The 10999-nt window shown below is 39.2% G+C and overlaps 1 protein-coding gene and 1 long non-coding RNA gene across 5 annotated transcripts in view; one reads left to right on the top strand and one right to left on the bottom strand.

Moving 5' to 3' along the window:
- Positions 1-1932, bottom strand: part of dnajc24 (DnaJ (Hsp40) homolog, subfamily C, member 24) — a 30699-nt gene extending 28767 nt beyond the window's left edge. For 2 of the 4 annotated variants that reach the window (XM_088298298.1, XM_088298300.1), the window contains exons 1-2: positions 1767-1932; positions 1357-1460 (exon numbers count right to left, since the gene is read on the bottom strand). In XM_088298298.1, coding sequence (XP_088154424.1) covers positions 1357-1460; positions 1767-1794 — 132 coding nt within the window. In that variant the 5' untranslated portion in view covers positions 1795-1932. Of the gene's footprint in view, positions 1-1356; positions 1461-1740 lie in introns of all 4 variants that reach the window. The other 2 variants (XM_088298302.1, XM_088298299.1) reach the window with 2 other exon arrangements.
- LOC148335901 (uncharacterized) lies at positions 1828-8400 on the top strand. The gene is made up of 3 exons (XR_015844057.1): positions 1828-1909; positions 7762-7888; positions 8164-8400. It is a non-coding gene; the product is annotated as an uncharacterized LOC148335901 (long non-coding RNA).
- The last annotated feature ends 2599 nt before the right edge of the window (positions 8401-10999 follow it).

Here is a 10999-nt window from a genome sequence, read left to right as displayed (position 1 = left end):
AAGCAAGCGTGTCAGAATGCAGAAGACCCTTCTGTAATGATAGCAGTTAGAAAAAAAAGTGACACCAGCTTGCAGCATTACTGTTCCTGCGTGGCTTCTTGAATAGCTGAAGCCAGAACATTACACCTCCTATCGACTGTTTGTGTTTGAGGTATTTGACATTACGCTGATGTAATTGAGGCAGAAATCTAACGCCATAGAGAGCAGGCGACACCGGACGTGGCTCTTGGTGTCAGGGGGCGTTCCCGTAGTTAGAACGGGGCATTCCCGTTAAAAAACAGGAACGCCCATTTGTGGCTGCAACTGGACCATATTGGGCTGCTTTCTGGCACAGAGCAAGTATGACGAAGACGGCAACTGCATATGGGACGCGCAACAATAAAGGAACACCCACAAAAAGAAACGCAGAGAAGACAGTTGAGATGTTAATTTCTCTACGAGCCAGCGGCTGCTTTCAGGTTGCACTTTTTTGTTATTGAACTTTAAAATAAAGATAAAATGATAACAATTGCTGTTACAGTATCATTATGTTTCGGAAAACTATTACTATAGTAAGCTTTAAGGAGATATTTATTTCATTTAACTTAATATGATTTTTGTTGAAATTTTAAAATAAAGTTGTCTATTTTCAAGATAAAAAAACCTTTAAGATGTTGCAAATCACAAAACTGTCTAATAAACATGTGCATAAAGACATAAACAGTCAAGTGCTGGAGTTTTTATTATTAAAAAAAATTGACAGCCATATTTTCCTTTTTTTTTCTGTAAATGAATATCGGCCTTCGACTGCTTTGAGTACTAATAATTAGTACCGTATTGGTCCTGAAAAAAAGCATATCGGCCTATAAAGTCTGATGCATAAACCAATCTACCAAAATTTGAAATCATCATATGTAGCTTATTAAAAACCTTCTTTTTGTTGACATCACTCTTTTTATAGTAACACAAATAATCACAAATATTATCCTTGAATTCTCATTTTAAATTTAAATTTAGTTCTTCATCAATTTGTTGTGTATATAAGTCCACAGACAGATCAACGTACTTGTGCCATTGTTGGGGCATATTAGTATGAGAGCTCTTGTGTGCCACGAGAAATAATTAAATTTCACTTTATGACAAATAACATATCTTCGTTCATTTATCAATTCCACCGACTTATAGAGGCAGATAGAAAAAAATAAATGGACTTCTATTAGATGGCAGAAAGTATATATTTAACATGTGAATCCACTTCAGTGACATTATCTCTTTGGTAGTGTGTGGTGATATTTTTCCAACTTAAAATATGTACCTTGGATCGACAGAAAGAAAGGAAGAAAAGAAAGAAAGAAAGAAGGAAAGAAAGACTATTACCTGTAAGGCCAGCTTCTGATATCTGTGTCGGAGCTGCTGGACTGAATCTGAAGGGCTGGCTCCGAGAACTGAATACAGATCCTTCTCTGCTATATCACACATACCTAGTAAGAAAAACTGTATTTTAACAGAAACCGAAAAAGTCAAACAACCCAAACTCGACTCGTTTAATTGTAGTTCTAGTCCGAATTAAGCGTGTCTTTTTCCACATATGGGACAAATGTAGGCTGTATTGGCTTGTTACACGTCAAAAGTGATGACTTAAAATATAAATAAAATGTATTCTTTTCCGCTTGTCTAAAGGCAAAAAATATAAATAAAATGTATTCTTTTCCGCTTGTCTAAAGGCAAACAGTGACATACATTCTTTGTCAAGTTACACACATTTCATTTGTCCTAAGTGTTCAAACCTGATGAAACGCTGTTGTCGTGCGTCATACAATCCAAAGCGATGTCATGATACGTCCATTCTTGAGCGCCAGTGTGCTACTGTTGCTGTGAGTCCGCAGGAAAACAGGCTGCGAATAATGGTTCCGCATCTCATTACCGACTGGTACGTGTGCACCTTTTTTTCTCTCAAAATCATGAAAGTCAAGGCGAGATTACCACTACAGGAGTCTGAAATTATTAGTACTGTCAAGTGATTAATTTTTTAACTAATTACAAAAAAAATCCAGTTTGCAATTTAGCACAGTTTTTCAACTACTATTTTATGTGAAGCTTTTATCCATCCATTTTCTGCAGCACTTCTCGTGACAAACGTCGTGGGGGGGGGGGGGGGTGCTGTAGCCTATCCCAGCTATCTTCGGGCAGTAGGCAGGGCCACCCAATCCTAAACAAACAACCATCTGCGCTCATACTCATACCTAGGGGAAATTTAGAGTATCCAATCAACCTACCATGCATGTTTTTGGGAAAACCCGGAGAAAACCCACGCTGGCACGGGGTGAACATGCAAAGTCAACACAAAGGCCAGAGTCGGAATCGAACCCTGAACCTCTGCACTGTGAGGCCATCATGCTTACCAGTCAACCGCCATGCCACCCTGAAGCTTTTAACAGATATTTATTTGAATATCTTGAAATTAATGCAAAATTTATAAATCAAAGACTAAATGCTTTCTTTGATTCTTGAATATGATCTTAACGGAGACATCTATACCGGCATTTTTTTTTAAGCTATGTTTCTCAAAACTGCCCAGAAGGCCCACGTGGTAACTTGAGCAGGGTTTTTTCATTTATTTATTTATTTTTTTTCGTGAGAGGATGTGCTAAAGAAGTACAGCCTTCACGGTTCAATATTTGCAAAGTATGCAAATTATTTCTGAAGTAAATCAAACTGTGTTAACTGAGTTAAAATATTTAACTGAGTTAAAACATTTTTTTGATTAATCTCCAGAGTTAACGCTTTGTTTGGGCCAGGTCTGGGGATCGCATGTCCCCTTCTGATTTGTGGTCGCTCTCCTCTTTTGCCAAATAAGGCCCGGCGACAAAAATCTCCGGTAAAACAGAAGCAGCTAATCTTATGTTGAGCTACGACCACTGATGCGTTTATGTTACACAAGAATGTCGGAATTTATACATTTGGGTCATAAATTCTCATGACCCCTCCAGTGTCACACCTGTCCAAAACCTGAGATTATAACAAGTTACATGATGCCAATATATCAAAATAGAGCATAGAGATTTGCGACAGGAATAAAATTAGCCCAAATTTGTAAGTTTAAGGATTTCATGCCACTTTTTATGTTGTGAATCGGCCCAAATTGATTTGCCAAAAATCAATGCAAGTAGCCTAAATAAGAAATTGTAATAAACATAATTTTGAATATATTTTGCCTGCAAAATTTGCCATTATACTACGTATATGATAAAGTGGAGAATTGAATAAGTGGAGTTTTTCATCTCAATACGTGAGTGTAAAAGTGGTTGAAAAGGTTGGCTATATTGAATGTTAAGTATGCACCAGATAGAAAGCATTGTTAATGATATTAAGTAAACGTGTGGAGATGCTTAACTTGTTCGATAATAATCCTCATGGATATTAAAGATTTTTTCCTTGCTCAGGAATATCTAAAATCCATACTTTTTAAAGGATGCTAAACACTAAAGGATTTTATACATTTGACTATAAAGGATTTTATACGATTGACTACAAGTTACATGTATTCAGTTTAATGCAATAAAGATATTTGCTGATTGTGCTTTGATTCGATGTGCAGTGGAAGGTCAGGGCAGGCTGTGTGAAATGCGTAGGTGGGAGATATTTTTTGTACAGGACGAGCCGCACTTCTGATAACGGGGGTACTGACGCAGGGCCTCCCCGACATCAAGGCGCTGCTGTGTGAGATTGGACGAGCCGACACGTCATCCTGCGGGCAGAAGACGTCCACTAAGAGAAAGCTAAAGTTAACTGCAGATGACACATAGCCAATAGGAGAATAGTAGGATATCTTTGATTTGTCTGAAATGTATAAATGATCCTGGGCAACTCGGGAGGGGCGTTGTCCTCTGTTGGGTACAGGGACGCGCAGAGCTGTAATGGTAGGAACCGAGCCCCAGGCTTTGTATTAGATCTCGTGTTAGGAATAAATCCACTCCCGTGTGAAATCGCCGGCTTTCTGGTCATTTCTCTCTCAAAACGAGCGCGCACAATTGTTGGATGAATGTAGGTCGTGTTTGGTTAATTTAATTGGAGTCAGATAACTAATTCGAACACTTTGGTAAACGTTTGGTACATTTAAAGTAAAAAATTCCAACAACACTAATATTCAAAATATTTTGTAGTAAAGATTCGTGGACTAACTTTAGCTTGGATCATTGTAACAGATGTGAAACGCAGGACAAAGTTGCCTAAATTTCAAAACTCACCGTTTGTAAAAATTGAGCTGAAGTACAGGGGATTTGCTCAGTTTCGGTCACCAAATGAGTAGCTGCGGTCCTGCTCTGAGCCAGCCAAAGTGTCATCATTTATGCTTGGAGCTGCCAGAATTCATGTGAAATGCATCACACATTGACCACCAACACTTCATACGTGTCTTGCGATATGGTTGAATTGCGCAGAGATATACTTAGTCAGCGTCAAGGCCCGTTCCCCAATCGGTTATCAGCAGATTGGTGAGGTGACGAGTGGACAGCAGAAAAGGCTGGACAACGTCGCGCTTGCTATGAGCAATTCCAAACACTTCTGTCAATACCGACGATGCCTTAGTCGGTGAAAGCAATCCACCATTTTTATTGCTTTTGCCTGTGACTAGCATATAAAGCTCACAGAAAAACATTCCCACAAGTTGTTGTGCGATTGGTCATTCTAACCATAACATGATGGAAAATGTGTCATTAATTAAATTATCACTGATTATATGTAAAGAAAAAATCTTTATAATTATTTCTGTATTTAATTAATTATTTATGTACTTCATTAATTATTTATGTGTTTCATAATTATTTATGTATTTATTATTTCATGGTACCGCGTTGCAGTTTCATGAACTCTGATGAACTCAAATCTTTCGACGCCATTGCTTTGGCTTTTAGTAGTTGCAAACATGGCTGCGACGATAATGCGGGACTTTCATGAGGTCCCTTGATTGAGCGGTCGAGACTTGTATTTAGTCGTTTTGTTTGAGTTTTCGAACCAATCTAGAGGCGAATAGCGTCACTGAGTGCATCTGAGTATTTTCACGAGACACTCGGTTGGCATCAATGCATTCTGGAATTGATTTGCCTTGACTTGACAAGCTGCCCAACCATTCAGGTGTTAAGACCTGCCCACCAAACTTTGATGGGCGAGTTTGACTGATAAAATAAATTAATGAAACACTGCAACGCAGGACCATGAAATAATGAATTAAATACATAAATAATTAATTAAATACATGAATAATTATATAGTAATCATTGGTAATTTTACCAATTAATGACAAATTTATTTATTTTATTCCATATTTAATTCATAAATGAAATATTTAATTAATTAATTAATGAACAGTTTTCATTAAACATTTCATGGTGTATTTATTTATTTAATTTTGGCACTTTCAGTCCTCCATATGGACCCTGAATGTCGGAGAAAGTGGGTAAATGGAGTTAAGAGAGTGGAATTTGACGGTTCGGACAGGCACACGAAGCATGTTCTAAATGACAATATCATCACTTCATACCTTTGGAGTAGAAAGAGAGACAACAACAGGAACGCCCATGACGTCTCATCCACAATGAACGCGGGAAATTCGAAACCAGCGAGAAGTTTGACTTGACTTCCTCAATATAATTTTTTTTAATTCTTGCATTACTTTTACTTTTATACTGTCAGTAGTATTAAAACCATTACATTTATACTTTTTCTGATGTAAACAGCTGGAGTTGATACTTCAACATCTACTTGAGTATTTTTAAATCCCAGTAGCTCCACTCGTACTTGAATAATGAACGTGAATTGACACCTGTGGATAAAATCTGTTCACACTTTTGCTGCACGTTAAACATGTTACTTCAGAATGACTTTCTTTCTTGTGTGTGTGTGTATGCGGGGGTGTGCAGGGGTGTGTGTGCGTCTACATATTTTCTCTCAATGCTTGTATGTTTTAATTGTGCCACCTTGATTTCCTTAAAGTTGTGTGTGACTCAGAAGCAGAATCTGCTAAGAGGACGTTTCTTGAAATTGATGCAGCCTGAAAAAGAGCAATATGAAAAATTTTGACACCTCTTCACATCAGAAGGCAAATCACTGTCACCTAATGATATGCATTACTTATTGAGACAGCTTTGTCTACCAAACCCAACATGATGACAATGGCGGACAGGGACGTATTTACGACATATCATTTTTTGCATCTTCAAATAATCGGCCATGGTGTGCTGGTTGGGGTGTTTTGGGCCGTGCGAAAGTCATGCGCTGAAAAGTGGCTGTTGACAGGACTTGATGTGCTGAAACATAGTCAGTACGGGGGCGGCTGTACGTAATCGTTGACAGAGGGAACAGACGGATGTAGGGGTCGTGATTGTCAACTGGCCCATGGAAAATTCACATATTTTCCCAAATTTGCTGATGGCCACTATACACCCCTGGTGGCAGCTATGACCTGACAAAAAGCTTAACAAACGAATTAGTTTTTTTTTTACACACGTTCAGCTAACATTGTCTTTGACAAAGAAGCAATATAATCAGAATAAGATTTATTGGCCATGTATGTAAAACAAAAGGAAATTGTCTTCCCACTTACAAATATTATGTTGCTTGTTCTACTTATGACACTGTTTGGTTAACAACGGACCAAGCTTTTTGTTATTAAATTATTTTGATTGGATCTTGAGACGAGTGTTATGTATTTGAGTCAAGTTAAGGTTTTGTGCGTCAAGGGTGACTGTGTACATAGAGGCTGTTACTATAGCTACTGCACTTATGCTAACTTGCCGCCATCGAAATGTTGCACTTTTATTTTCTCTCCTTTTTTATTTTTTTTAATGTTTTAAAATATGTTATCGGATTATTTTATAGTTTTACACATTTAACTGATAGTTGAAGTTAAAAATAGATCTGTAAGGTGCTATAGCATGACTTTTTTCCACCTATTTTTTGTTACAGTAGTATTTTTGTGGGTAACCTCAGTGCGGGGGGAAAAAAAATTCAAATTAGAGAATGTTTTGACTTTAGAGTTTTAGAATATTTAATATGGGCTGGTTTTTTTCAACCAATAATAATTAAAAAAGGTAGGCTGTGTTTACATGTTGCCTCTGAGAAGAATGGAACAGATGTTCATTAGAAATGTGTGAATTGAAAGAATAACAGAATAGAATAGCAACAAGCTCTGCTTCATTAGCGAAGGAAACGTTCAGCTCAACACCGTAATGACTCTTTAGATGACGCATGACTGATATACTGAACAGTGGACCCTCGCTATTCACAAGGGATAGGGACCGTGCCGGCCCATGAAGAGCGAAAATCTGATAATGCACTGGAAATATGTATTGGTATTTTTATAAACCCCAAATATCTTTCAAAAAACACTAATGAGCCTCCAATGTGTGTTTTCCATGAAAAACGAGGGTTGGGCTTCAGCTTGGTAGCCTATGGGTGAGAGGATAGCCATGCACCAAACTGTAGCTCTAGGCACTCAGGACCCAATGCGGTGTTATTGGACTGGGAGTTGACGTCACTGAGGTGGTTTAGAAAGCTCCATGGCGGAAAGGCCCTGGCCTGGCCTATCCACCATCGCACGGACATTGGGGATATTGCCTCTCGATTGCCAAACTGAGGCGGTCCTGCATTTTAAGAAGCAAGACCAGTGTGTGATCCACACATTCAGTTCATAACCTTTCTCGCCATAATTACAAGGTGCTGCTAAGGCATTTAAGAGGTCTGGTTTGGTGGCTCAAGCATTACATTTGTGGGGTTTTTTTGCAGTTTAGGGAGTTCTAATGGCCTCATCAAGACACAATCTTCAACTCTCGCTGGAGGGGTTTGCAGCTGAGTGTGAAGTGGTTCGAATGAAAATAAGCACCTCCAAATCTGAGACCATGATCCTCAGATGGTAAGGTTCAAGTACCTCTTTGAATCAATGATGACCTCGTACCCCAAGTGGGAGAACTTCAAATAGCTTAGCTTGTTCACAAGAGAGGGAAGAATAAAGCGGAAGATGGACAGGCAGATTGATGTGGCGTGTGCAGAAGCTGCTGAATAAAAAGGGGAAACTCTTGATTCATTGGTTGAGACAGTACATTCCCACTTTCACCCATAGTCACGAGCTGTCGTGAACCAAACAACAAGATGTCGGATATCAACGGCTGGAATTTTTTTCCTCTACAGGGTGTCTGGTCTCACCCGTAGAGGTTGGATGAGAAGCTTGGTCCCCATAGAGGGGCTCACAGTTGAGCTTGCAGCTTTTCTGCATTGAGAGAAGCCAGGTGATCTTGGACATCTGTAAAGGGGATGACCCTGGACATGTTGGGGAAACTATGTCACTGAGATGGCCTTGGAATGCTTCTGGTAATGTAATTTAATCACACGTTCCAAAACAACATGGAACTTTTGTCAGTAGACTGATTGCACTGAAGCTCATGTCAGAGCTTGGTGAATAGATAAAACCACGTTGCTTGGACTGATGGGAGGCAAATTTCATAATTAAAAAAAAATGATGCAAGTGCTAATTAAAGTGTGTTGTATTTTTTCAAATTGTGCACAACAGCGAATAGAGGCTGGCATTTATTCTGGGACACAACAAAAAAAAGATTTTTGATACAAATATTTTTATGTCATTAAAATGCTGAGATTAAGTCTCTAATTAATTCCATTATTTAGTTTTAATTGAGTCCCACCCCTAAATTTTACTAGTCTCATTTCTGCCAGATTGTCTACAAACAATGTTGGAGTGTGTGTGTGTGCGCGCGTGGGGGTGCGGGTGGGGGTGTGTGTGTGTGTATGCGTATTAGCACTGCATTATACAAAGTACGGTAGAGTGAACAAAAACACCCCAAATTATTAAAGAGATAAATGTCACCGCAGACACAAGGGATTATAAAGTGCATTTCTGAAACATTAACATTTGAACTCTGAATTTCTTATACGTAGTTATTTGTATAATTCACATTCATGTCAAAAATGTCTGCAATGCCCTTTGTCCACTAAGATTGTGAATACTTTTTTCCTCTGTGTGTGTGTGCATGTGTGCCTGTGTGCATACTATGCATATGTGTGTACGCTGAGGCATGTGACGTGTGACATGAATTCATGCATGCACTGAATTAATTCCAAGTGTGTGTGTGTTGAAGCGTGCACTGTATTAATTGAATGTGCATGTGCATTCATGTAGTAGAAGAGTGCCTGTAAACTTAAACAAGAAAGAACAACTTACAGTAATATATTAAACAATAAAAACAGGACAGTTGAATGTTGGATATTTCTACTTATCTCACTTTATTATGAAAAAAATAACTGGTTTCCTTTTTTATATAATCAACAGATTTCATTTGTTAAATCCACACTGTGCATTGCAGCAAACTGTAGTTTATAATGTAGAAATATTTTCAGTAGGGCAATTTCGAACAAATATAAATATAAAGTTAAAGTTAGCAATCTTTGTATCAAAAACATAAGGAATTAAATACAAAAAGGCTTAAAAAGACTTTGTGGAACTTCACTTGACAAGCTAGCGTTTTACCATGCAATGTAATAATACAGTAGGTTCATGGCTGCGTTTATGAACTTAAACTAGCTAACTAAAAGTATGACGAATATTCAGTAGTACGCCATTTGGAAGACACACTAAGAGGAAATCGTTGGGTATATTTTGGTACAAGAAAAGTTTATTGTTTACTTGTTTGATAATATTCCTCGAGAAATTTTAGGACTTTATGTAGATCCCAATAATTTTTTACACCTTTTAGTTGCTGGAAAAAAATAGGAATATTAAAATAATTTGTGGAAATTATTTTAGCTATGTAACTTAAACCGCCAGACAATTGTAACTTGGGCTGTGACAATAATTCGATATCGATTTGTATTGCAATATTTGGCTGAGTGATATCAATAGAAAATGGTCTCGATAAATTATCGATTCCAAAAAAAAAAAAAGAACGGAGCAAATTCGACTTATCACTGCCGTACTCGTCACAAACTCCCTCCCATTAATGAAATATAACCCGAGGCTTACGCATGCGCCGCTGAGCTAGCGTGACTCAAAACAAACAAAACAACAAGCACCCCCTCCCAGACACGCACGGGACGAAACGGCCCGTAGCGCTAGTACACGAAACCTCCGTCGCATGGGAGGCGGACGTACGTAGCAGTGAAGCCGCCATGCGACGGACGTACGTAGCAGTGAAGCCGCTAACAAGCACCCTCCGCGGACACGCACGGGCCGTGCACCCTCCGCGGACACTCACGGGACAAAACGGCCCGTAGCTCCAGCACACAAGACCTCCGTAGCAAGGGAGGCGGGCATACGTAGCAGTGAAGCCGCTAACAAGCACCCTCGCGGACACGCACGAGCCGTGCACCCTCCGCGGACACGCATGGGACGAAACAGCCCGTAGCTCCAGCACACAAGACCTCCGTTGTAATGGAGACGGGCGTACGTAGCAGTGAAGGCGCTAACAAGCACCCTCCGCGGACACGCACTGGACGAAACGGCCCGTAGCACCAGCACGTGTGTGTTCCGTCTCAAGGGAGGCCGGCGTGCGTTGTACATTTTAAAATAAAACAAATCAGAATTCAGCCCTTTTCCCTGTTTTGTTTTCAACAGTTGTTGTAAATTCCTCATTACTGCTCTGTTTATACATTATTTGGTTTGGTGTTTAATTTGCGTATTTAACAACAGGCAAGTTTTCGGGCAGCTAATGGGTCCTTGTATTTACGTTAATTTATGTCGGGCATATTGTTGGACAGCTAAGCGGTCCTAAGAGAGACGTATCTAGTCCGTTAGCCGTTAGCTGCGGTTATATGCGCCAGAATGAAAGTTAGTTATTGAGCTCTGTTGAATTGATTGGAGTGCGATTAAAGCTACGTTGTCCTGTATCCCTGTGTCCGGTCACGCTCTTTGATTCGAGTGACTGTTTGGATGAGGCGCTCCGGTGAATCCCCCTAAATTCACATAAAGTCCTAGCTCTCTGCAACAATAGTAAATATATATATATATATATATATG

This window comes from Idiotropiscis lumnitzeri, chromosome 6 (genome assembly GCF_059441095.1).
Source record: "Idiotropiscis lumnitzeri isolate Australia: NSW breed Sydney's pygmy pipehorse chromosome 6, RoL_Ilum_1.0, whole genome shotgun sequence".
NCBI classification, from domain to species: Eukaryota; Metazoa; Chordata; class Actinopteri; order Syngnathiformes; family Syngnathidae; genus Idiotropiscis; species Idiotropiscis lumnitzeri.
Note: the sequence above shows the minus strand (reverse complement) of the source record. Positions and strands in the feature narration are given on the sequence as shown.